General features: G+C 55.0%; 1 protein-coding gene across 1 annotated transcript; it reads right to left on the bottom strand.

The window, feature by feature from the left end:
- Positions 1 to 408: 408 nt before the first annotated feature.
- Positions 409 to 25,891, bottom strand: LOC129071293 (TRIO and F-actin-binding protein-like; the record flags this gene model as incomplete). Its single annotated transcript, XM_054574489.1, has 9 exons — positions 25,743 to 25,891; positions 20,882 to 21,021; positions 19,376 to 19,571; positions 18,168 to 18,336; positions 11,420 to 14,144; positions 7,199 to 7,313; positions 5,344 to 6,492; positions 2,721 to 2,792; positions 409 to 546 (listed from the first exon to the last, which is right to left on the bottom strand). Coding segments are annotated over exons 1-9 (4,818 nt in total), but the record flags the coding sequence as incomplete, so codon positions are not given.
- Positions 25,892 to 26,737: the final 846 nt, after the last annotated feature.

Raw genomic sequence — 26,737 nt, forward strand, 5'->3', positions numbered from 1 at the left:
AGTGTTTACAGCCCTCTCTGGGCAGGGGACGGCTTACGTAATGCCAGATGTTTGTGAAACCGGCTCAGGCCCAGGGCTGAGCCACACTTTGCAATCCCAGAGCCCCTCACAGGGCCCTCCTTCCTCTCCTAGCCCCGCCCCCAACCTGGCTCTCCCCAGCCTCGTTGCCGACTGGGAGCTCTTGGCTGTGAAGACTGCTCCGTCACCCCTCACCTGGGAAGCCGGCCATGCTGCTCACCTGCAGATACCACGGGGAGCCCAGGCCTCCGCTTCTATCTCCTTTCTCGTGTGGGGGCCCCGTTCCCTCCCTCTCAGCCCCTACTCTCTCTTCTTGACTAACACCAACCTCCTCCCTCTCCTCCCCCTCTCCCCACCCTCGCCCCTCCCACCCCACTGGAGCCAGCCTACCCTTCGCCAACTGAGGACCCCCAGGGACAGCAGGAACGGATTGAACAGCGTGGGACGGTCCCCGGGCATCCGCCATGAGGTCACCAGTCGGCCCTTGAGTGGGCTCCCAGCCTTGCCCTCCGCTGGCCTCTTGTCTGCCTGTCAAACAGGGTCCTGTGTTGGCCCCAGGTCCCTTTGGTGGGATGGGGATGACTAAGCCTCCCCGGCCCATTCTGCCATGCCCACCTCAAAGGCCCAGGGTCCCCTTTTTCTCTTCTCCCAGAACTGCCGAGAACAGAGCTTGTTCCCTTGTTCACAAGACATGGTGCTTGCTTGACAGGACCCCCGGGGCTCAGCACCCGTGGGGGCGCACACTTCACCACCCTGAAGTCGAGCCCCAGGCAGCCAGCAGGAGGGGGGTGAAGGCCTCAGATACATGCTCAGCCCGCACAGTGTGTTCAGGCTATTTCGCATTAGGTCCCAATGTTAAAAAATAAAGAGATTTAACCTATAACTACCTCTTTCTAAAGTCTGTTGAAACAGCTAAAGATGTTGTACCCTCTTCCCCATGGCAACAGCCACCTGGAGCCAAAGGGTCACACAAACCCCCCACCCCCATCCCAATCCCTTATCTGCCTACTCTCTTCACCTTTGTGAAAGGAAGGAATCACAGACTCCTACAGCCACCTGTGCTCCCATTCTTAGCAGAGCCCTGAAATGTGTCCCCTTGGGAGGAAACAGGCCCCAGCGAAGCAGAGACATTTGCCCAAAGTCACAGAGCAGGCAGGAGTGAGACAGAGCCCAGGCACCCCAGCCCTCCGAATCCAGGGATTCCCTTGAGGCAGAACGGGAAGCATCAAAGCACAGGTCCAGGAGCACTTTAGGGCAGGACTGCCCCACCCGGCCGCCAAGTCCCCCATCACAGCCATGACCGCTAGCCTGTGATCTCCATGCCATTGCTCTGACCCACCTCTACCCACACCCAGGCATGCAGAAGGCGCTCACTAAGTGTAGGTGAATGAATGACTGAGGCCGTTATCAATTCTATCCAGTCCAGGCTGCCTGGGGGAGGGCTGCGAGGTTTTCCACGGTGCTGGGATGGGCCCATTTCGTGGAGACCAGAGGGGACCCCTGTATTGCTATTTCCTCTTTGTTCACAAAACTCTGACCCCAGGAAATATGAAGAAATAACCCAAAAGAGGAAGCACAAAGTTGCCCCTGTGAGAGCTGGAAGTACCTTCAGTGACCAGTCTCCTGTCCCCTTCCATTTCACCAGTGGGAAGACCGACCCACCGAGAGTTTGGAACACTGATGCTACTGTTTCTCAAGGTCACTGCAAGGAATCAGGGCAGGGCCAGGCAGCAGTGCCGGGGCGCGGGGCGGGGCAGGGGCGGTGCAAGGGGGTTGGTGCAGAGAGAGTGCGGGGAGGGGGCGTCCCAAGCCCCAGTGCTAGTTTGAGTTCAGCCACCAACTGTGTGACATGGGAAAATACACCTGTCCCTTGTTTTCTCATATGAACAGTGAGGGGGGTTCATCAGAATCTCCCAGTTCTGACTAGCAGCAGAGCCAGAGTCGGGGCTCCAGGCTGCCAGACAGACACCCCATCAGGCTTCTCAGGAGGCTGCACCGGAGACGGCAGAAGAGCAGGATGAGGGAAGCATAGCCCCAAGCAGCCTGTTTCCTTCTCCCCGCCTACCGCCTCCCGCCCCAGGCCCCGAGCTCTGACCTCACCTCTCTGGAGGCTGAGGGTGAGGAGAACAGTCTGTTTGGAGGGTCAGGGGGAGGGGCAGGACAAAGCTGTTCATTCCAGCTGCAGCCAGGCCTCAGAGCGGCCTCAGTGGGTCCCACCCCCTGCACATTATCTCTCCTGCCCCAGGGAGACCTCCACACCCCGCTGACTGTGGCACTTCCTTGGCCCCTGTCAATGCTTCTCTGGCCCCAGTTCCTGGAAGCTCTACCTTTTCTCCCAGCCTCGCCAGCTCTCCAGAACCAGAAGGCCCTTGCCTTTGGAGACCATTGGAGCCAAACTGCTATTTGCCCAAGGGGGGCATTCTAGCTTACTGTTCCAGGCGTTCAGGCATGTTAAAAGCAGAGCCCTGGGCTCTGACCTTGGGATTGTCCAGCCACCCATGTCCCCAAGCCAGAAGGTGGCTCTGCTATCCCAGCTCCACCTGAGCCCCTCTTCTCAAGGCCCCGCCATGCACATGGATGACCCTGTTGCAGAGCCCACCTTGGTCTGGATGACCTCATCTGAAGACCTCAGCCCACCTCTAGTCTGGTTTCCCATCCCTTCCCCTCCTCTCCCCATGTGCCCACACCCAAGACCCAGCTACCGAGTCTGCCCGCTTCTGGTCATTCAATGAGTCTTGGCCTCCTCTTGACTCTTCAGGCTCCTCTGATTGGAACTGGAGATAAGAAAGGACACAGCTTAGTCCAGGTTATTCCCCAGTTTCCATCCATCTAGCGACCTTCTTATCCATCCATTCATCATCCATCCATTATCCATCTGGATCCAGCATCAGTAGAACCATGTATCCATGCAACCATCCAACATCCATTTTACCTTATCCACTCACTCACCTATCCAACATCCATTGTCCCATTTATACATCCATCTTTATTCATCATCCACCCATCCATCCTACATCCATGTATCCTTCCTCAATCCATCCAACATCCATTCATCCGTGTCCTTCCACCATTCCTTCACCATCCGTAATCCATATTCCACTATTTACCTGTCCATGCAACATCCATCCATCCATCCATCCATCCACCCACCCATATTCTACCTAACATTCAGCCGCTCATCCATTCATCAACCCATCCATTATCTAAGCAACATCCATCTACCCAGCTTCCATAATCTGTTTCATTCATCATCCATATGTCTATCTATCATCCATCCAACATCTATTTATTATTTTTCCATCATATATCCCCTATCCATCACCCCTTCACACATCCATCATCAGTGATTTATCCATCATCTACCCATTGACCCACCCATCTCTTATCAGTTTCTTACACACACTTAAGCCCCCTTGTATTCATTAATCAACCATCCACTGAGCTGAGCTCCTCCACAGGGCCAGCTCTGGGTCACGGGCCATAAGCACAGAGATAAAGTAGGCATGGCTCCTGCCCCTGTAGAGCTCATGTTTCTCATGGGGAAATGACAACTAAGTCAGACCAGACAGAGGGTAACAGAACCACCAAACCCAGAAGGGAGACATCACCAACCTGGGAAAGCGTCAGAACAGGGCACCCGATCTAAGACTTGAACAAGGAACAGACATTTAGTGAGTGAAGAGGGAAAGGAAAAGCATCCTGGGAAATGGGAACAGCATGCACAAAGGCAGGGAGCCATGCTCACAGAGCTCTGCAGCCAGCTCAGCACGACTACAGGGCAATCTGGGGTGGAAGGAAGGCCAGGAGGCCTTGAATGCCATGCCAAGGATTGACACAGAGGGTGAGCAGCCGGAGCCACAACGGGGCCTGGTGAATGTCTCTGTTGTCATCCGTGGAAATGCCCTTAAGTACGTGCTGCTCCCAGCCCTCTGCAGTCAGCATCTCCTAACCTCCCAGGGACCCCTGAGCCTCACTGTGGAGGAACTCTAGCCGATGACTCTCTCCACTCTCCGTCTTCCCTGTGACCCAGCACCCCAGAGTCCACAGGGACACAGCATCACACCCTTCCAAGCTGCCTCTGGTCTACCTGCCTCCTCAACAAGCCTGACTTCTTGTGTGGGGACCCCCAAATCCCACTTTTGTCCTGAGGGAAGAACCAAGCGGGCCTCTCCCTGCATCACTGGTATTTGTGCATTGAGTTGTAGAAGAAAAATGGATAAACAAATACAGGGGTGGGGAGCTCCCCAGTCCTGCCACAGGCTCTGAGGCCTCACAACAGGGTGGTTAAAACCCTGGGCTTTGGAGCCTACACTGTGAGCTCTTCTCTCACGACTTACACAGGTGTGACCCCTGGCAAATGTCTAATGGTCTGAGCCTCGTACATGGCACAGCACATAAAGCTCCCAGACCAGGGCCTGGCACACACAGACCCTCAGGGTCAGATGAAGGAGCAGGAGCCTTGCATCACCCCAGTGAACCTGTCAGGAAAGGAGCCGGTCCTATTCTCCAGGGGAAGACTGAGGACGAGAGATGCTAGGTGTCCAAAACCATGTGCACGTTTCCAGGAGCTGAGGCAGCTGCAGGGCTCTGGCCTCCAGGACCCTCCCCACTCATCATCTTCAGATAAAATGCCCCAGACAGCACCAGGGGACCTCACTCTCGGGGCCAAGAGGGCAGGGGAGGGGCTTGGTGAGCACCTGCTGTGTGCCAGGCATTGAGCTACTTTGCACATGGGTCCTCATTTAAGCGGCCTGTCTCAGCAGCCAACTCAATGCAATGAGTGTACGCGACCTCGTCACTGTGCCTGAAAGGGACTGTAAGGACCAGAGAGGGGAAGTGGGGCTGTCCTGGACTGCGAGGACCCTGGGATCCCGCTTGGGGAGGAGACATGGCCACACGGGCTGCAGTCCCAGACAAGGTCAGGCAGGAGCCACAAAGGCCACACAAACCGGGTGTCGTGGGGCTGGGAGGGGAGGAGGCCCTGGCCACGGGATGTTGCTCGAGGCCTCCGGGTGGTCTGCACTGAGCAGACCTGGGGTCCCCCCGCCCCATCCCTTACTAGCTATGTAATCTTGGGCAAGTGGCTTAGCCTCCCTGTCTCAGTTTCCTTATTTGTAAATTCACAGTGCTTTTCTCATGAGGTTGCTATGGAAATTAAATGAGGAAAATGCTTGTAAGACACAGTAAATTCTCCCAGAAGTGCTGGTCATTATCGCTGATGTCTGTTTTGGTGGGTCGGGAGGTTTTGGCCAGGAGCCCAAAGGAGGCCTTTCCAAGGACCCTTGTCTGGGGTGAGGCTGTCCCTCAGAAGGGGGACTGACTTACCTCCCACTCCGGTGAGCTGGGGCCCTCTGCAGGGCTCCTACTCCCCAGCTGGCCCGGCTCCTCCAGACCAGCCATAGTTGAGGTCTCTGCTCCGCTTGTCACTTTGGTCTTTGGCCACTGGGTGGAGATGCAGGCAGGGCAGGGTGGCTGGGCCAAGCTCTGGGACCATTGCCCAGGGCTGTGTCCATTGACTAGGGTGGCCTCTGCCCCGCCTTCAGGTTGGCTGTGTCTCTCTCGCTCAAGGGCATCCTTTGTGCCTGGGGAACCCAGCTCTGGCCCAGAAGTAGTGGCTGGGCCACCCCAGTGTCCAGCTGGGTCCCTTCGGGGCAGCTGGGCCTGCAGGAGCTCCAGAAGGCCTTCCAAATCCAGCCTCGGAAGACGGGAGGCAAGCGCTGGCTCCTCTGTGTGGGCCCATGTCCCCTCTCTGGGTACCCCAAGAAGGCTCACCAGGTCCCTCCAGTCAAGCTCCAGCCGCCTCTCTGGGCCGTGCAGGTGCGCGCAAGCTCCCTCAGTTCCCCAGCCCACGGCAGTGGCTGGCTCAGGCCTCCAGGAATTCGAGAGCTCTGCTGGGCCCTCCCTGGACTTCTCTGGGAGGCTTGCAGGCTGGTGAGGAGGACTGAACAGCTGCTGCAGGCTGCCCCAGCCCCTCTGAGCTGGCCTGTCAGGGGCCTTCCGCAACCCGTCACGGGGAGGCTCCTCCCAGGCCTCTGGCTGCGCCCTGTGGCACGGGGGGCCACCCGGCTGCCCCCAGCTCTCCTCAGACTCCCTGAGTGGGTCCCTCCACGTTCCCTCCGGAGCTCTGGCAGCCCCCCGGCTGGGCTCCCCGAGTCCCTGCCAGCCCCCCAGGCCTGGGCCCTCCTCCTGGCTGCTCCAGCCTCTGTCCGGGTGTCTGTGGGGGCCCCGGGACCCTGGCATCTCCTCCTGACTCTGCCACCCACCCAGAGTCTGTCTCGGGCCTGCCCGGCCACTCTCCGGAGGTTTCTCTGTTCGCGGCTGCCTCTCAGAGGTCCTGGCTGATGTCCTTGTGGGCGGCGAGGACCCCTGGAGCCGCCGGTCCCCCTCAGGTCGCCTTTGGGGGCTCCTGGGAGGAGGGGGCTCTGCTCGGCTCCTCCGGGCTGGTTCTGCCTGCTTCGCGTGGGGTGTGGTTACCTGAGGATGAGGCGAGGGGGTGGGTGAGGCTCTAGAACAGTGACTGGGCGGACTCTGTTGAGGAGCACAGGGCGCTGGGGTCTTGGTCAGGCCCCAGGCAGAGGCAAGCTGCGTCCTCACAGCGGCCTGGATTAAAGTAGGTCAAAAAGGACCTAGAATCTCTGCATTCCCTCCCTGGGGCTGTCTGCTCTTCCCTCTCACCCACTCTCCTCAGTTCCAGAAAGAGATCTGCGAAGAGCTGCTCACTTTCCTGGCTTCCCCAGCTTCCCCCTCCCCCAAGATATTGATTCCAACCTGGGCTATCAGGTGCACGAATTTCCACTACCAATACTCTATTCCACTGGCTCAGACTTTGCCCTCTAAGAGTTTCTTTAAAAATAGAAATCCCCACCTTGGAAGAGATAGCCCTTAGTGCCAGACTGCTGCATCCAAGGCTTCCCCTGAAAACTCAGGACAGCACCTACCTAATGAAGGAAGGGGGCAGCACAGAAGGGCCATCTTCAAAGGACTAATGTGGGGTCCTTCTCAATTTTGCCAAGAGCTGCCGGCTCTTTGGGAGAGAGGAAAGCTGGACACCCATGATTGGGACTCTGACCCCTTCATAAAGGATCCCCCTTCCCAAGACCCCTGCCTGGCGCCTGGGGGAGGGAAAAGCAGTGGCTTGCCCCTTGGGGTACAGGGCCCAGGGCAGGCTGGCAGTGCTCACCTCCCTGCTGAGGGCAGAGCTGGACTGTCTTCGGAGAAGCTGGCTCTGACCTTGGCCGGGCCGCTGTGACCGCCCCTCGTCCCGGGCCTGGAAGGCCCCCGGTGCCTCGGACTTCCTATGAGCAAATGCAGCCGCCCCTCTGAGGGCCTTTGGGACTGTCCCACTCCCAGCACCCACCTCCTCTGCTCCCACCCTCCATGGGAGGAGATATGGGCGATCCAGAGACCCACAGCTGAAGGGCCCTAAGGGAGGGATGAGCCTCTCGGGGCCTCAGTATCCCCTTTGGAAAAATGGCGATGGTCAACACCACTCTGCCTGCCTCATGGGGCAATCGTGGGGATTAAACGAGAGACGGGTTGAGCAAAGGTGGGCGCTCAGCCTGGGCCTTGACTGCCTTACTCAGCACTTCCTGTTCCTGCCTGCCACCCAGCCAGCGGCCCACCTCTCAACCCCAGACAAAGGTTAGACTGGTCTTTGTGGGAATTCAGATTTATTGAGCACCTACTGGTTACCAGGCACTGCGCACACATGAACGTGATGGCAAACATTTATTGAGCACTTCCTGTGTTCCGGGCGCCAAGCCCTCGCACCATCTCATGTCATCTCACACAGGCCATGAGGCGGAGGTGGGAAATGCAGAAGGTTACGTGCCCCCATATTCCACTCTTTCTGCCGTCTTTCTGTCCATACGGTAAGTTTTGGACTTCCCAGGCCCCTCTTTTTCCCCCTTAGTACTAACTATCAGGACTCCTGCACCTGGCCTTGAAAGCCATGGGCCACGCCAGCTGTGCTAACAAGCTGTTAGCAAGATCAGAAAGAAGAAACGTTCTCCCTTCCTACCCAACTCCAGCAACACCAACGTAAACTGTCCATGCAAATAGCATTTCTAAGACACCTGGATTTCAAGCATTGTTGCCACATCCGACAAAGATAACCTCTAAACTGTAAAAACTCCCTAGTTCTACTTAGTTGTTTTACTTAATCATGGGTAGGCATCATTATTAACATTTCACATGACATCTCTGTTGCATGTAAGAACACCAAACATATGTAAGAGGTCAACAGACCTGACCACCGCGCTGCACATGTAGTCCAACAGGGTCTGAGAGTCAGCTCCGTCTAAACTCACACATGGAGCTGTACCTCTGGTGGCTGAACCAAACGGAGAGGAGGCTGAAAGGGCGGCCTGGGGCTGAGCCTTGATGGAACCAGCAAAGAGGGAAGTAAGAGGAACCTCCCTTCAGGTCTGAGAGGGGGCTGTGCTGGGCAGTCAGCCCTCAGCCTGGGATCCGTGCCGGAATGCTACGGAGGCTTTGGAGAGTGGGCAAATTATGGGTTTGGGGTCTGTTGTTGTCTATGGCTTTTACCAGCGCCATTAGAACCAGATCCATAAAGTGACTGGAGTTTTTAGCAGTTCTTAGCAGTTGACTCACAGGAACCAAAGCTTCCCACTGAAGCAGATAAATATTTCTAAGGTTGAGGGCTGCCTAATCAGGTTCAATTTTTAACCTCATTTGAACTGAGAGAGCTTTCTTGCTCTGTGAGATCTGAGGCCTTAGAAGGCGTTTGCCCCAGAACAAGGGTGTAGCAGCCTCGGTGAAGCAAAAGCCCTACTAGGGGGGAAGGACCCAGTGACAATGGTGGGGGAGCCTCCGTGTGGGGTAGCGAGGCGCATGTGTGTTCTCTCTCAAGCGAGTGCATCTTCCACAGAAACTACAGCTCGCTCAGTTCTTCCTGAGAAGTTTCCCTTCCACGTGGAATTGAGAAATAGGAACGAAGGACTCAGGTAAAATCTGAGACGCCAACAGAGACCCAGTCTTTCTGATGCTGAAGCAATAACGGCCTCAGGCCACCTGTTCCTGAGGGCTTCTGTGGCTGCACAAAGGAAATGAATTTCCTTTGGAAGCTCGGGTGGGCTCTTCCATGTCCACAATTATTAAAGGATAAAGCTTTCTTTCAAGTCTAGCAAATTCCATGAAGGTTCTTTTGAATTCAAGAGGCTATGAAGTGTTTATATGATTATAAGAGATTCCAAAGGCATCCAAAGGGGGGAAGAAAAAAAAAAAGGAAGATATCAAGCCAAAATTCCTAATCCTTTAATGTGATAGCCCTTTGAGGAAAAGTTTCCAGGCTCAGTTAATATAATGCTTGGACAGAGTAGATGCTCAATAAATACATATTAAATAAAATGGGGAAAAAATGAAAGTACAGCTCTATAGCCACCCACTTATAAATTTCAGTCTTCCAGACACTTAAATACGTTTTAAAATTTCATTATCAGAGGACAAATGGTTTTCTACTTGGAAAAACTGCCATACAACAGGAGAAAATGTAATTACTCAGTAGAGTTATAAAACCTTGGTTGTAAGGTAAATCATCTATTTCACCAAAATATATACATTAAATATATGCAATTTTTACATATCAATTATACTTCAATGAAGCTAAAAAAGGTAAATAATCTATTTTAAAGAGATAAATGAATAAAAGTATCTGTGTAAAAACAATTAAGTGATTAATAAAAGTATAAACAAATTCCAGACCTCTCGTATAAACCTTTATCTCTCTAAAAGTTATTCCAGTGCGGAAAAAAAAAAGAAAGGAAAAAGAAAGAAAGAAGTATTGGTTTAAAGGCCTTAGTGTCCCTGCTGAGTTATCAGATCAAGTCAAAGTAGGCAAATTGAAGTCTGACTAAAAATAGTAATCACGAAAAGGGACAGACAAAGGGGGTTTTTTAGGGCAGTGAAACTCTTACGTATGATACCATAATAGTGGACATACGTCGTTATATATTCATCCAAACCCAAAGAATGGACAACGCCAAAAGGGAGCCCGAATGTAAACTATGGGCTTTGGGCGAAAATGGTGTGTCAATATAGGTTCATGGTTTGTAACAAATGCACCGCTCTGGTGGGCGTGCGGACGGTGAGCAGAGGCTATGCATGCGGGGAAGCAGATTGTATGGGAATTCTCTTCACTTTCCACTCAATTTCGCTGTGAACCTAAAGTTGCTCTAAATATGTGTGTGTGTGTGTGTGTGTGTGTGTGCGTGTGCGTGTGTTTAATTTAAAAAAGGCCAAAGAAAGAATTCTATTAACGGTGGAACCCATAAAGGTTGTCACCTGAGTGGTAAATGGATTGACTTTGCTGGAAAGGAAATGTGAAGAACAACAGAGAAGTTTTCTCATGCAGTTTCTAATCTAAGAGAAAATGTTGTCTAAAGGACAACAGAGAGAAGAATTCTGGGTGCAAAATGTTACTCACTTTTTCAGGGCGATGGAAATGTTCTAAAACTAGGTTGCAGGGATGGTTGTACAACTCAGCCTTGGGAAATCCACTATAACGCATTGTACACCGAAAGCTCCGAGACTTCCGGAACTACTTTTTTGTTAGGGTCTCTGACCCTAACTGATGGAATTCCAGGCCTGATCCTGAAAACTCCTGAGGTTGGAACTGCTGTTTCGAGAAAGAAATCTCAGCCAGATCAGGGGAGTGTCTCCCGCCCTCAGATGTGGGAAACCAGGTGCTCTGCTGGGTCGCGAGCTGCCCGTGTGATTGGCGCCACTAACCAAGGACACTCGCAGGATCCCTGAACTTAAGGCGTTGTCGCCATGTCCCCAGAAAGTAACTTTTAACCTGCGTAAGGTCTGTGATTCTGAGTTCTCTTAGTTGAAATAATGGGTCTGACCATAGGTTTTAAATGGACATCTCTGTTTTCTGAAAGGCAGCAGTACCCATGATGTTTCTTTGTTAAGGCAAGAAAAAAATCACGGGCCCTTTCTTCTCCCTCACATCAGGAGGGAAAAAATAAATAAAACAAACCTGTTACTCTGGACCAAATTAAGGATCTGGCAGTTTGACCTCATTTTAATTCATGTCCTAATGTTCTAATTTTACAGATGAGGAAATTGAGGCTCAGGTAGGTTAAATCACTTTACCAGAGCACAGAGGAGTGGCTTTGACCCAGGATCTGCACCCTGCCTGCCAGACCCTGGTCTTTGCTCTTAACCACGAGGCTATGCACAATATCACTTCATTGTCAAAAAGACTCTTAACACAGGGAAAGAGAGGTGAAGTGACTTGCCCAAGGTCGCACAGCCAGTAAGTGACAGGGTGGGGGTCTGAAGCTTTGCCATCCGGCAACCTAAGCCTTTGACGCTTCCACCTGCCCTGCTGCCGAGCCTCCTCCCCAGCCCACCTGGCTGACCCCCCCGGGCTCACCTGCGCTCTTGCCCGAAGAGGCGCTCCACCTCTGCGCGGCCAGGGCTGCGGGTTCGGCCCCCGTTGCTGCCCTGGGGCCCTGGCTCCCTCTGTGCCAGCCTCCTGGGCGGGGGCAGGTCGGCCAGCATGGTGTACTCCTCCCTCTCCAAGTTGTGCCTCGTCTCCCCAGGGGGCACTGAGCCCCGGGAGCCCCCTGAGCTGCCTGGCGGAGGTGAGGGTGCCAGGAGCGCTAGGTCACTGGGCGGGTGGCGGGGTGGGGAGGAGGCTCGCGGTGCATCCCGGTGCCCGATGCAAACTTGGGGGGGCAGCATGGGGGAGCCATGCAGAGAGTCGGTGGAGGGGGCCAGGCTCTCCATACTAGTGCCGGGGGGGTCCTGAAAGAAGAGGGAGGGCTCGGGGGCCTGGCGTGGTGGGGACGAGAAGGAGGGTGCATCTCGGTGTCCAATGCACACAGGGGTGGGGATGTGGGGGGGCTCGTGCAGAGAGTCTGTGGAGGGGACAAGGCTCTCGGTGCTGGCCCTGGGGAAATCCTGGAACAGGAGGGAGGGCTCCGGGGCCTGGCGCGGTGGGGAGGAGGCCCGGGGTGCATCTCGGTACCCAATACACACAGGTGGGGGGAACTGAGGAGGGTCATGCTGGGGGGACTGGTTGTCAGCATCTGATGTGTCAGGAAGGAAGGGGAAGGGGTCGAACTGGGTGTGGCGAGGGGGTGAGGAGGCCCGGGGGGCATCGCGGTGTCCAATGCACACTGCTGGGGGTATATAAGGGGGCTCGTGACGGGTTGATTCACTCTCAGAGGCATGCGGGTCTGGGAAGAAGGGGAACGGGTCGTGCTGCAAAAAGCGAGGAGGCGAAGAGGCTCGGGGGGCATCCCGGTGTCCAATGCACACAGCACACAGAGGCTGGGAGGACTCAAAAGACGTCTGGGATGCCCCACGGGTAGTGAGGCACAGAGGCGAGGAAGTCCGGGGGGCACTGCGGTGGCCTGGGTTGTGGGAGGAGGAACTGGCCCGGGATGGTGGATTGTGCTGGGCAGGGCCGGAGGGGGCCTGGCGGGGGGCGCGCTGAGCTGATCTAGAGGAAGATGAGGTCTGAGGCCTGTCACCTTGGGTTGGCCGAAGGGCAATGGATGCCCAGGGAACCTCACTTTGCTTGGAGCGAGATGGGGAAGAGGTTCGTGGGCCGTCCGTCTGGGTCGGCCGGAGGGGAAAGGAGGCCCAGGGAATGTCTTTGTTAGTACGATGTGGGGAAGAATTCCTGGGGTTGTTCCGCTGACTGGAGCGATGAGAAGGTGATGGTCCAGGATTGTTCTGTTGGGTGCAACACTGAGAGGAGGAGCCTGCGGGGTTGTCCCGCTGAAAGGAAGAGGGTTGTGGGTTGTCCCGCTGGGTAGAAGAGGTTCTGGGGGTGTTCTGCTGAACACAAGAAGCTCTGGAGTTTTCCCTCTGGATGGTTCGGTTGGGAGAGGATCCTCTGGGGTTGTCCCGTTGGGTACCGGACGTCCTGGAGCTTTCCCTCTGGGTGGTTCGGTTGGGAGAGGATCCTCTGGGGTTGTCCCGTTGGGTACCAGACGTCCTGGAGTTTTCCCTCTGGATGGTTCGGTTGGGAGAGGATCCTCTGGGGTTGTCCCGTTGGGTACCGGACGTCCTGGAGCTTTCCCTCTGGGTGGTTCGGTTGGGAGAGGATCCTCTGGGGTTGTCCCGTTGGGTACCGGACGTCCTGGAGTTTTCCCTCTGGATGGTTCGGTTGGGAGAGGAACCTCTGGGGTTGTCCCGTTGGGTACAGGACGTTCTGGAGTTTTCCCTCTGGATGGTTCGGTTGGGAGAGGATCCTCTGGGGTTGTCCCGTTGGGTACCGGACGTCCTGGAGCTTTCCCTCTGGGTGGTTCGGTTGGGAGAGGAGCCTCTGGGGTTGTCCCGTTGGGTACAGGACGTTCTAGAGTTTTCCCTCTGGGTGGTTCGGTTGGGAGAGGAGCCTCTGGGGTTGTCCCGTTGGGTACAGGACGTTCTAGAGTTTTCCCGCTGGGTGGTTCGGTTGGGAGAGGAGCCTCTGGGGTTGTCCCGTTGGGTACAGGACGTTCTAGAATTTTCCCGCTGGATGGTTCGGTTGGGAGAGGAGGCTCTGGGGTTGTCCTGCTGGGTACAGGATGTTCTAGAATTTTCCCGCTGGATGGTTCGGTTGGGAGAGGAGGCTCTGGGGTTGTCCCTTTGGGTACCGGACATTCTAGAGTTTTCCTGTTGAGGAGTACATGTAGGAAAAGAAGTCTGAGGGTTGTCCTGTTGTGCAGGAGAGGTTCTGGAGTTGTCCTGTTGGGTGGCTCTGGGGGAAGAGGAAACTCGACTGCTTCGTTGGGTGGACGAGGTTCTAGGGTTATCCCGCTGGGCAGTTCTTGAAGGAGAGGATGCTCTGGGGGCGTTCCGCTGTGTGGAAGAGGTCCTGGGGGTGTCCTGTGGGGTGGATGAGGTTCTGGGATTGTCCTGTTGGGCTGTCTGGGAGGGAGAGGAAGCGTGAGGGGTATCATGTTGTACGGAAGCAGTCTGGACAACATCCCTTTGGGCAGAGCGATGGATGGAGGAAGCCCGGGGGGTGGTACTTCGAGGTCCACTCTGGGGTGTCGCAGAGGAAGCCTGGGATAGCGCTGACCGGTGCCGCTCCAAGAAGTGCCCACTTTCTCCCCGGAGCTTTGCCCAGTGCTGTCCGGCGCTTCGGCTCCCACCACCAGTATCTAAAGACAGAAGAGGCAGGTTCAAGGTAATGGGAGAGTGTGCTTTGCAAACTGGGAGGTGCCCCAAGAGGAATGTCAAGGAGTTTCTAGCATCTTGGATTTGGCTACTTCCTCCTGGGCCTTCGTCCCCTGCCTGCAATTTGGGACCCTGCCACCAGGTGGACACTGGTGACTGCCTTTAATCAAGCAAGTCACAAAGTGAGGCTCCACCCACCCCACACCCTAGCTTATAAGAGCAGGAAAGCAAGTACTTATTTAGTACAATATCCCACCTGCCCATCACACCATTCCACCAGGGAGGCGTTTGGTCTCCGTCTGCTATTGCTTCTCACCACACGGGTCTTCCCAGGGCCTGAGGGGGCAGGGCAGTGGGATGGGGCAGGGAGGTGACCGGGTCTGATTAATGTTTTAAAAAAATGGCTCTAGCTGCTGGGGGTGGGGGGTGTGGTGAGGCGGGGATGGACTGTAGGGGGCCAGGCAGAAACAGGAGAGCTTGAGGGGCTCTGACAATGATACCAGCCAGCAGCAGCAGGGGCTTGGCCAGGGAGTAACGGTAGAGGTGACAAGAAGGGGGCAGATTGGAGGTGTGCTGTGAAGGCAGTGCCGACCAGCGCTGCGGATCATTGGATATAAAGGTTGAAGAAAGGAAGGAATCGGGATTTGGGGCCTGAGCCATTGGACTAGTGGTGACACGGGACAGACGGCAGGAGAAACAGGTTCGGAGGGAGGTTCAGGTTGCTGGCGGCCCCCACACCAACCCCCTCCTCACCCTTGTCCCCTGTTTCACATGTTCCCATGACCACATTTTTCTCTGCACTGGCTGCTCCCGCTTCCAAACTCAGATGGCAGCTACCATGTCGCATGCCCCCACCCCACGCCCACTGAGGCCCACCCTGTCCACAGGGCCACTCGCTATCACAGTTTCCTGTCTTTTTTCTCAATCCTCACCTGAGGATGTGTTTTTACTGACCTTTTTAGAGAAAGAGGAAGGCGGGGGGTGAGGGGGGGTAAGAGCAACATCAATGTGAGAGAGAAACTTTGATCGGTTGCCTCCCATAGCCCTGACTGGGATTGAACCCGAAACCTAGGGATGTGCCCTGACCAGGGATCAAACCGCAACCTTTTGATCTATGGGCCGACGCTCCAAGCAACTGAACCAGCCGGCCAGGGCTCCTGTCTTAATTCTCCAAAGATCAGTTACCACTCTCTAATCTGGCTTTTCATTTGTTTTCTAGCAGCTTCCCTCCACTGGGATGCCAGCTCCATAGCGTGGGTCTTGTCTGTCTTCTTCATTCTGGTTCTTCACCACTAGGACGGGGCCTGGCATGCAGTAGGTGCTTAATAAATACTTATCGAATGAGTGAAATGAAGAAGCTGTGTTGAGTATGAGTGCTAGCGTACACCTCAGGGAAGAGGTCAGTTGTACAATGAACTAGAGAGTTCAAGGGAGAAATCAAGGCTGGGCTGGAGGTGTGAACTCAGGAGATGTCGATTTTTCCAGATAGCACTGGAAGCCGAGGGGCTGAGCTGTCAGGGGAGAAGAGAAGGGAGCCCGGGACCAGGCTCTGGGGCATCCGTATGTGAAGGTCGAGCAGAGGAAGAGGCCTCCGCAAAGGAGAGTTAGGAGGGGTGGCCAGGGAAGAAGGCCCTGACCGTTGGCTGAGCGCCCTGGCTCTATACCTCTTCCCAGGGCTCTAGATCCACCTCGGCCACCACTGCTTACTCCGTCCCCAGTGCTCCAGGGTCAGCGAAAGGCATCGCCCTTGACACAGGTACCCAGACCAGGAGCTAGTTGAACCGTGTGAGAGTTGAAGTTGACATTTCACCCTTAACACTCTCCTAATCCATCTGCTAAGAGCAAGGACAATCTCTTTCCAGTATCACACTCAAGAAATATAATGTGGATGCAAAACTGTTATGTAACATACTCTTCATAGTCAAATTTCCCCGGCTGTCCCAATAATGTCTTCCATAGGTATAACTTTTCCTATCCTCGAACCAATCCAGGATCCCACATGGCATTTTGCTTCCCTGTCTCTGCAGCCTTTTCTATTCAAGAACAGCTCCTCAGGCCTTTCTCATCTGCCATAGAATCCTGTTAGGCCCCAGCCGGGTAGCTCAGTCGGTTAGCGCATTGTGCCAATACCCGAGGTTGCGGGTCCAATCCCTGGTCAGGGCACACACAAGAATGAGCCAATGAATGCGTAAACAAGTGGAACAAATCAATGTTTCTCTCTGTCTCTCTCTCAAATCAACAAACAATTTTTTTGAAAAGAAAGAGTGCTGTCAGTTATTTTGTTGAACGTCCTTTGATTTGGGTTTCTCTGCTATTTTGCTGGGATTTTTTAGATGCAGGTGGTGCATTTTTAACAAGAAGATTTGGAAAGGATGCCGTGTCCCCCTCTGTGCATCACGTGGGGGCTTTTCCCCTGCTAGGATGCTGAGTGGCCACTTGGTTAAGGAAGATCTGCCAGATCTTCCCATCCCAAGGTGGCTTTTCCCTCCATAATCAACATGTAATCTGAGGGATGATACTTTGAGATCATGGAAATATCCTGTTCCCCGACAACCTTGCACCCAGGAATTTAGCACCAGCCAGTGATTTGTGCCTGAATCAGTTATCACTGCAGCGCTGCAAGAGTCCCTTTACTGGTGTCTCATCTCTCAGCCTAACCCTGCTCCCATTCATCCTTCACATCTTTGCCCTGGTGAACTTCTTTATGCAGAGGTCGATCATATGACTCTCTTCCTCAAAAACCTCCCGTGGCTCCCTACTACTTAGAGAAGTCAGTCCACACTCCTTGGCCCGGTGTGGTCTAACCCAACTGTACGCCCCCATCTACGCTCCGGCTGTACATCCCAGATTACTCCCTATTCACACCTCCAAGCCTTTGCCCAGGCTGTTTCCTCAGGTGCAGCATATGTCCGGGAGGTGCTCCTCTGTGTGTCCCTCCACAGATGGAAAGAAACTCTTTGTCCTCTGCACCCACACCTCACCCGGCCCTTTGCTCCCAGCAGGGCACATGTTTCCGCTCTTCCTCTGATCTGGGCCACTGTTCGTCATCTCCTATCTGCCTGCTTTACTAGATGATGACTGTCTGGGAGAGCGACCCTGCCTAATTCTTTCTGAATGCCCAAGCATCTGGTACCAGGTTTTATGCACAGTTAGCACTGGTATGTTTGATGATTGAATGCTATGGGAGCCATAGGAAGCTAGGACTGCCTGCTGGGGTTAAGACCTGGATACCCTGGCCCGCACCCCCAAATCCTGACGATGCTGAAGGCACACATCAGGCATATCATCATGGCAACACAGTGCCATCCTGGTGGGAGGGCCCAAGCTTTGGGACCCAGCACACTGGGTTCATGGACCATGGAGACGCTGACCAGCATCACGTGCCTCTGCGGGCTTGGCCTGGCCAGCAGCTTTTCCCTGTTCTCTGGGAGCATCACCACCCTGGTTTCCTTTGGGCCCTCTCCCCTTCCCCACTCCCAAGCCATGAGGTTTGCACGGGGGGCTGACCCTATCCCTGGTCACCAGGTTGGGCCCAGGACCCCAACCTGGAGTTTGTATCTTCTGTCTGTGGAGGTCGATAAGCAAGTAGGATAAAGTCTGGTACTGCTGCTGCTCGCCATGCCACTATGGGGGAGGGTCTGTCTGAGAATGAAGCCACCACAGAAGAAAGCAGAGCAGAGGCCAGTTCTCTGATAGTGTTTGCACCTGGATCCAGCTATGCCTGAAGTCATCACCCCCTAGACTTTTTACTTAGCTGGTTTGTCACTTGCAACCGGAAGATCCTAATGCACCAACTATGAGAGAGGGTATTTCAGGCAGCTTGCATGGGATATTATAGCTGCTCCATAATTATATGGGACTGTTACTATTATTAAGACATGAGCCATCAAAGTACGACATGCCCAGGGATCCAGATGGCCTGGGAGTTGGCTACATGGGCCAGGGGCCCCGGGCCCTTGCCACATCCATAGTCACAAAGTCCAACCTGGCCTGGCAGAAGGACTCACCCTCCTTTCTCTGGCTTGCAGTGTCTCCTCCCACCGGTGACCGGGTGAGGACAGGCGGAGCCCTTTGGGCACTGTCAGCTCTTGACCCCTCCTGCAACTTCCGAGGGATCATCACAGCGAACTCGTCCCAGCTGGGGGCCTCCTCCTGCCTTTTGAAGATGTCCCAGTCCTGCCAGGGAAGGAAAGGAGAAAGCGTGCTTGGAGATTAAGAAGAGAGACCCCCTGGCCGGTGCTCCCAGAGTGAAACAGGTAGAAGAGAAAGGAGCTGACATTGAAAGAGCACGTGCTGTATACCCAGCACTGTGCTGAGCTCCTTGCAGGTATAAACTCAGCTCAGCTTCAATCAGCCCCATGAGGTGGGCAGCCTGCAGAGCTAAGAACTTGCCCCAAATCACACAGCTGGGAAATGGTTTACATGAGAGGGGGCTTGGACCCAGGGCAGTTGAACACAGTGTGGTAGGAGGGCCTTGGCATAGCAGTGCCGCGCCCCAGAGACACCCTCAGGATCCAGAGAGAAGTAGGGTCAAGGCCTTGCCCTTCCATTTCCCAGCTGTACGGCTTCCACTAGGTTGTCTCCCTTCTCTGAATCTCAGTTTTCGCAACCTAAAACAGGCCCGTAGAGGAGGCTGGTGAGCCCTTCTGAGCCCATGTCTTGTCACTTCCCCGTCACTTCCCCCTGGAGCTCTCAAGGGTAGTCTGCCCCTTCTGCCCTGTGACAGCCCTTGGAGCGGTGAATGCCCAGGAAGTTCCCCCGAGTCTCCTGTTCTCGCAGCTAAACGGCCCCCAGCCCTGGCCAGTCCCCCGCCCCGCCTGCTCCCTTCCTTCTGCCCTCTGCTCCGGCTGCTCAGGGCACTCGGTGGTGTCTGACCAAGGCAGGGCTCAGGACCAATCCCATACTTGCTCTGGGCAACACACCCAACATCCGGGCCCTCTGTGACCTGTGACCTGAGCATTGATGGGGACCTGGTGATTCACGTGGAGCTCCCCGTCCACTGAAACTCCTTCCTCTATCTGTTTGTAGGCAGACTCCCAGGCCTCAAGGGCCGCCCCACAGAGGCCCCTCCCCCTCCCAGGGGGGTGGTCTGGGAAGCCTGAGGTGCCCGCTGTCTCTGGAGCCCTTGGCCCAGCTCTTTGGTGTGAGAGGCTCAGCCCTCTTCTGGAAGTAGGGTTGGTCCGCTCCTGCCCTCGGCCTTCTGGCCCCGGCTCACCACAGAGGACGAGTTGCTGGTATCATCAGGGGTGCTGGAGTCAGGGCTGGAGCTGGTGCCAGAGTCACGATCTTCGTCGAAGCTGCCACGCGGGGAGGAGGCCAGGCCCTCCAGATAGGGCACTGCCTCGGGATCCTGGCTCCCGCTCCTGGGGGTGACCACGGGGCCCCCTGCAGGGAGCCCTGCTGATGGGCCCCTGACGGAGGAGACAGACCCGTGACATTTTCCCCAAAAGTCACGGGAATTAAGGAGTCAGACCCCCACCCAGGTATACACAGCCCCGCATGTTACGGGGGAAGAGGGAGCGGACACCGAGGCCCCTCCATGTGGGCCTTTCTCCGTGGCCTGCCTGGTTTAGCTCCAACGGCCTTCCTTTGAAGTGAGTGTAGTGATTTCCATTTCACAGATGAAGAAACTGAAGCTCAGAGAGGGCAGGGGACTAGCCGAGGTCACAGAGCTAGGAAAGGGCAGAGCTGCACTGTGGACCAGGGCTGTGGCCGTGGCCCCGGCCCCCTGTCCCTGGAGCAGAAGTGGCGGCCCAAGCTCAGTGAGCCTGAGCCATGATTACGCTGAACTGAAGCGGGGGCTCTGAGAGGTGGCAGAGCTCCAGGGGCAGCGACACAGTCGCCAGTCGGGGTGCCGTGGGAGGGAGCTGCAGAGAAAGCCCTGCTTCAGGGGAGCCGGACAGGGTGGCCATGGGCCCAGGTAGGCTTAGGGCTGGTGGTCCCCACAAAGAGCAACCCACAGATGGGCCTGCAAGAGGAAAATGGGTGCTGGCCCCTGAAAAACACGTCTGTCATCAGATGAGTCTTGAGACACACCACGCACGGCTGCCTCCCCCACCCAAAAGCACAATGCAGGCCTGCGAACGAAGGCTTTGACAGGTCCTGAGAGAAGGGTGCCGGCCTTGCTTATCCCCGGCTTCCTGAAACGTATGTGATGGCAGAGCTTTTGGTTTTTTAAAAAATAAGGCAAGTGATGAACACATGTTCCCAAAGTAATGCTGATTGGATTCAATACTTCTTATTTTTTAAAGGGGCAAACCGAGGTACAAAAAGAGAGAATAACTTGTCCAAGTTCCCACAGCCCAATAGGGATGAAGCGGAAGCTGGACCCCGGGTTTCCAGACCCTCAGCCATGCCCCCGCAAAGCGTCTCAGCCACAGACGGGGACTTCGGTTCAGCTCGGTCAGGGGTGGAGGGAAGCCCAGAGCCTGCACCGTCAGGTAGGTGGGTGTTAAACCTCTTTAATTTTTTAAAGCTGTGCAAAGGGACCAAGGAAATGTGAGTGGGCTGTGAGCCATGCCCACGGCAGATGGGTACATGGGTGCTCTGTGATCGAAGCTGAGCTAGGGCCAAGGCACATGCCCTCTGTGCCCAGCTGTATGGACTGGCCATGTGACCCAAGCCAGCAGCCATCAGACTCTGCCATCGTGAGGGGGTGTGGGGTGGGGTAGGGGAGGGCTACCCCGGGGAGCCCCTCCCCAGGCCCTGGAGCTCTACCCACCTCTCAGACCCTGGCCCAAGGCCCAGGCCCACCACAGACTGGCACCCAGAGGTCGAAGCACTGTGCGGGTCCTCAGAGGCAGGCGGGCGGCGGGGCAGGTCGCAGTAGGGTGCCTCCGCACTTGGAGGGCTCCCGGGCTCCTGGGACAGAGTTGGAGAGAGGAGGCACCTCAATGCCCACGTGGGGGCTCCCCTCCCCCTGCGCGGCCCCTCCCCCCACTAGGGGGTGTGGGAGAGTCTCCAGGCATCTCCTCCTGGGATCATAGACTTCTCAAGGAGAGCTGTCCATCAGGCTGGAAGCGCCCCTGGGGACCCAAGCTGAGGGCTGGCCGAGGTACAGGGTATGTGTGTGCCTACGTGTGTACAGGTATGTGTGCATATAAAGGCCTGTGTGTGTGCAACTGTTTGTGCATGTGCATGCAAGTCGGGGGGGACACACTAGAGCATATGTTTGCATAAGTGCATGCCAGTTCATTTGTGTGTGTGTTGGCACATATGTAGGTGTGTGTGCTTGAGGATATGAAGTGCACAGAAGGACCCAGAAGGGTTTTCTGTAGCTGGAAGACACGGATAAGGAAGGAGGGTGAGGAAGAAGAATTAAGTCAGCCTGGAGAGGGAGGGAGGAAGAGGTAATCTGAGGGAGGAGGCCATGAGAAAAGAACGCCTTGGAGGAAAGAAGAGGTTTGCCCCTCTAAAGGGGGGAGGGCAGGGGCTCCTGGGCTGGAGGGTCAAGGCCCCTGGGGTGGAGGCGGAGGCCCTGAGCTGACTGCTCGCCTCTCTCTCCCTCCACCCTCAGCACAGCCACACCTGTGAAGGCTGCCGCTGGGCTCACCCAGGGGGAACGGCTGCTCATCTCCGGGAAGGCCCCCCCATTCCTCCCCACCTCCTAGGGTGGCAGGGCCCTCCCCTGGTGGTGGGGGACAACGGCCACGGCACCCTGCACCCCGCCTCCTCTCGGGTTACCTGGGCAGCGGGCTCCGGAGCTGGCGGCTGGCGGCTGTCAGCACCCTCGTCCCCGGGGGGCTCCGGCTCAGGCCCCCACGCTGCCGCCCTCCCAGGCCCCGATTCTGGGCCGTGGCGGCGGCGGCCGGAGCAGCAGAAACCTTAGAGGGGCCGGCTGCAGGAGCAGGGGCCCCTCATTACTGTTTCATAAGCCGGGGCCCAGCCAAGAACAATGCAGGACATGAAACCACAGGAACTTGATCCCCACAGCTCACCTGAGAGCCGGCAGGGCGGGGGCCTGGGCCTGGGCTCCCTGGGGATCCTGGAGCCCAGAGCTCAGGGCTGAGGCCGCAGGCTGGCCATAGTCCCAGGGTGGGCGCAGACTCTCTGGGTTCCAAGAAGGTGGCTACTAGCGGAACCTGGGCAAGGCCAAGGAGTGGGGCCGGGGTGTCTGCTGTGCCATCCAAGCCAGAGGAGCCTGTCTGGGTTCGGTTTCGCCCCCTGCCCTGGAGCAAGATTCTGATCAGCGCTCCACAGCGGGAGGTGTCAGATCCACAGCCTGGCCTGGCGCCTTGGCTGCCCTGGGGACCTTGCGGCATGAATGAGGAGAGAGCAGCTCGCTGGGCATTGCTAAGGGGTCCCAGCCCAGCTGGACCCAACAAGACACCAAGCTGGGCCCGAGAAACCCCCCAGCCAGTCAGGGCCTCTCTTTTCTGCTGTCACCCCCAGCCCTCGTCACTACCCAGCGCCCACAGGAGCAGGACCAGGAGCCAGTCCCTGGCTCTGATTTCCTGTCTGGCGGGTCAGCACGGGCTCTGGCTTCAGGCAGACATCAGACCCAATCCTGGCGCCTCCACTTCCCAGCTGGGTGACCTCAGCCCCGTAGCTTCCCCGCTCTGAGCCTGGTTTTCTCATCTACGAAACTGGGATGATAAAGGACCTGCCTCCTACGGGTGTTATGAGAATTAAATGAGTTAATATTTGTAAAAGGCTTAGGACACTGCCTGGTCTGGCCATCTTAAATATAATAGATAAAGTAAAAAGATTAAATAGAATTGTATTAGCATTAAATCGAGAGTGTTAAATATTCTGAAGAATAAATACATTAGCCCTGGCCAGGTGGCTCAGTTGCTTGGAGCATCGTCCCATACACCAAAAGGTTGTGGGTTCGATCCTCGGTCGGGGCTTGTACAGAAGGCAACCCATTGATGTCTCTCCCTCACATCGATGTTCCTCTCTCTCTCTCTCTCTCCCTTCCTTCCTCTCGCTTTAAAAATCAATAAACATATCCTCCGGTGAGGATTTAAACAATTTTTTTTTGAAGAATAAACACATAAAAAGGAATGCGTGGTGCCAGGCGTACATCACGACCCTCTCACCTCCTAGGCTCCCTCCCTTCATCCAGAACCTGGCCATGACCTCATCAAGGCCATGCGGTTGCCAGGGCTCTTCCCTCCCCCAGCCTGTGGTAGACTCAGCTGAGGATAGAACAGACATATCCGGAGCCAGGGTCCCAGGGGAGCCGAGCAAGCTTCCAGGAGGAACCTGGACCATTCCTGCGTATTCCAAAGTAGGTGAGGACGTCAGAACCGGTTTGCCAGGAGATCCCTTTGCCAGGCCCCTGGGGAGAGTTTGAGCCCAGGTGCAATGAGGGATCCAGTCGAGAACTGCAAGGTCCCATCCAGGCTGGGGCATGCTTCTTTAGCACAGATTTTGTGACTCTCCATGTTTGAAACTGCTCATCCACGAGCAAGACTTCATCAGCATCAGATCCTGATGACTCAAGAGCCTTTATCTCCCACTGAGGGCTGGCTCCTCAGCTCAGTGACTCCCTAACTCCCCTCACCTCCAGCGTGGCCCACGGGCACCTCTCACCCACCGCTGCATGCACCTCCACATGGACTTCCCATCCCAAGTACCTGCCTCAGGAAATAACTCAGAAGTCAGCCATGTTCCACCCCCTCCCTGTACCTCGGGTACACAATCTAAACCCTTTAGATTCTCCTGCTCCATTAGCTCTGAAAGGTGTCCATTTCTCTACGTCTCAGAGTCTCTATTATTTCCGGCGTGAATAATTGCACCTTTTCCTCACTGAGCACCTTGATTTACTCTCACTCCCTGTACTCCATTCTCTGCCTTGCAGTCAAAGTGACTTTGGAAAATTCAAATCTGATCGCATCACTCCTCCTTAAAATCTTCAGTGGCTCCCATGCCTCAGAAAGAAGTCTAAAGCCAGCACGCCTGTAAGGCCCCGCAAGGCCTGGTGAGACCAGCCCCCGCCCCGCTCTCCATCCTTGCCCTGGAGTTCCCGTCCCCTCCCTCTCAGTGGCCCTTCTTCACCTGCCAATGAGCCTCCTCCTTTCTGCCTCAGGACCTTTGTACCTATAGTTCCCTTCCTCTCTCCTTCTCCCAACTTCACTGGCCAATGTCCCCTTAGTCTTTACCAGGCAGCTGAAGTGTCATTTTCTTGGAGAAACCTATTATTTACCTTTATGCCACTTGCTACTACTTACACCTTTTACCACAACCATAATTATTTGTATGATTAATCTCTTAGTTTGCATTTCTCTTGCCAGACTATAAACCCCATGAACCAGGGACTGGGCCTGTGTCACTTATCACTGTTTGCCCAACTTTTAGCATGATGCCTGGCACATGTTAAAAGCATCTATTCAGTATGTGTGCACATGTGAGCTGGCCCAAGGTCTCAGCTGGGGAGCGGTAGGACTGAGACTAGAATTCAAACCTGTCTGAATCCAAACTTCTTTTTCTGCTCCTCACTTGCCACTGCCCCACCCATTCAGAGAAGGTCATTTGCATGGGAGATGGACTCACTGAGCTCTCAGGCATCTGTTCCCCGAACTTGGGGGTAGGGTAGCTGTTACCATAGGTATCAAGACAGATAGAAAGGAATCTCTCAGGTTTGTTTTCCTGATCAGGAAGGAGGGAGAGGAAACTAACGAGTATTGAATTAGCCACATGTGACTTAAGCTAAGCAATGCTAGATGCCCTGAATGAGAAGCCCTGCTGCCCAACTTTGCTCTTAGGAGAGTGCAGACAGACAGGGTAAATGACCCAAGGTCACACAGCAGGGAAAAGCAAACGGTGCCCTGGAGCTCTGGCCTGCGTGGCTCCAAAGCTGAACAGTGACTCCCTTACAGTGGTCACCTCTTGGAGCCTAACCCCCTGCATGGTGCTGACTGCCAGTCTTAGGAGCCTCAGGGCCCTCTGGGAGTGACAGAGCCATGACGATCAAGGCAGGAAGGGCCCAGGGAGAGTCACAGGTCCCATGCTTCTCATAAGGCGTGTGTATCAGGAGCTCTGGGTTTATGTGTACAGGACTTGGCCTAAGATCTCATCGATCCTGAAGTGAGAAAATGCTTCACTCCCTCAACACCTTCAAAGAGAAAGTTTCCAGGGGGTTGCTAGGGTATCTTTAATGCCCCTCTAACACCTGCCAATCTCCCTTTTTAACAGAGAGACAGCAGGACACAGGGTCAGAGCCTTCAGCCAACAATACTATCTAGTTAGAATTGAACGACACTTCTATTTTTTGTCTTTTTATTTCTTTTTAACCTTCTATATAAAGGATACGATCCTAGTTTTCTATTTGTGGTGGTGATGTAAAGTCCTGTTTTAGTATATGTGAAAAAAAAGAATAAATAATTTAAAGAATAAGGTAAGTAAGAGATCACAGGAGGTTATGGCAAAAACAAACAAACAAACAACCACATAGAACCAGGAGGAGAATGACTGGCATCTGGGAAACACCCACAAGGTCCCATTACTTCGTTGTACAGAATGGAAAACTTAGGCTCTGCCCAGGAGGAAGACCAGTGTCTGGGTTCAACTGCAAGGCTCTGTCCCATCACAGACTCTGTATCACAAGCCACCCTGACCCCTCAGGAAAGCTAGCCCACCTGGTGTCTTGCTCTGTGGGCCTCCTCAGGATGGAAGCAATTTTGACAGCTGTTCTGGGCAAGCACATTGGCCTCAAAGTGTCCACAGGGGGCATCCCCGGCTTCCCCCTCCATATTAGGTGAGCCAGGCCAGGGCAGCTTCTGCAATCCAATGGTGGGGCCTGGGGAGAATGGAGGGGGGAGGCAAGGACCAGGTGTCTGGCGGGCAGCACACCCGGACCCCAGCCCCAAGTTGCCCCTGGACAGATAAAGACCAAGGAAATAAGGTTATTCATCCATTTATTCATCTGCTCATTTATTCACTCAACAAACACTCATTAAGCACCAGGAATTCTGCCAAGCATTTAACTGTGATTCCTAGCCATGACCGCAGCAATTTTCCAAGTGTGTTCTGAGGACCCTGCATTAGACACAGTTGAGCTGCTTATAAAATGTATATTCCCAGTTCCCTCCCCAGATCCATATAGGTGAGACCTGGGGGTGTGCATTTTAAACAAGCCTCCTAGGGGACTTGTGCAGCCCCTAGTTGGAGTGCCTTTGCCTTCCAACTATCCTGCATTCTGGATAAAATTAATGTCAGTTTCAGATGAGGCAAGGAAGGCTCACATAGGTTCCATAACTTGCAAGGTCCCAGTGCCTGAACTGGATTCAACCCAGGTCTGTGTGCCAGGAGGTGGAAGTGAGGGACACTGGATCCCACTGCCAACTTACGCAGGTTCCTGGGGAAATACTGGGGGGGAGAGGCAAAAGGCTGGCCAGGTATTTTCAGAGTTGAGGACAGAGTCGTGAACAATCTAAAGGCACACAGCAAGTTTGTGGCAGAGCTTGGCTGAAGAGAAAACCTGGTGTTCTGACTTAAGTGCATGGCTGTCCTTTCCCTGCCACTGAGAGCTCCAACATCATGCCCTGGGGTGGGGGTGTGGGCTCCAACCGAAGAGAACTTGAAGACACCCTCCTAACCCACATAGAGCCCCGGGAGGGGATCAGGGTGAGAG

Source organism: Pteronotus mesoamericanus, unplaced genomic scaffold, assembly GCF_021234165.1.
Source record: "Pteronotus mesoamericanus isolate MK-2021 breed Mesoamerican mustached bat unplaced genomic scaffold, CSHL_Meso_final contig_263, whole genome shotgun sequence".
Lineage (NCBI taxonomy): Eukaryota > Metazoa > Chordata > Mammalia > Chiroptera > Mormoopidae > Pteronotus > Pteronotus mesoamericanus.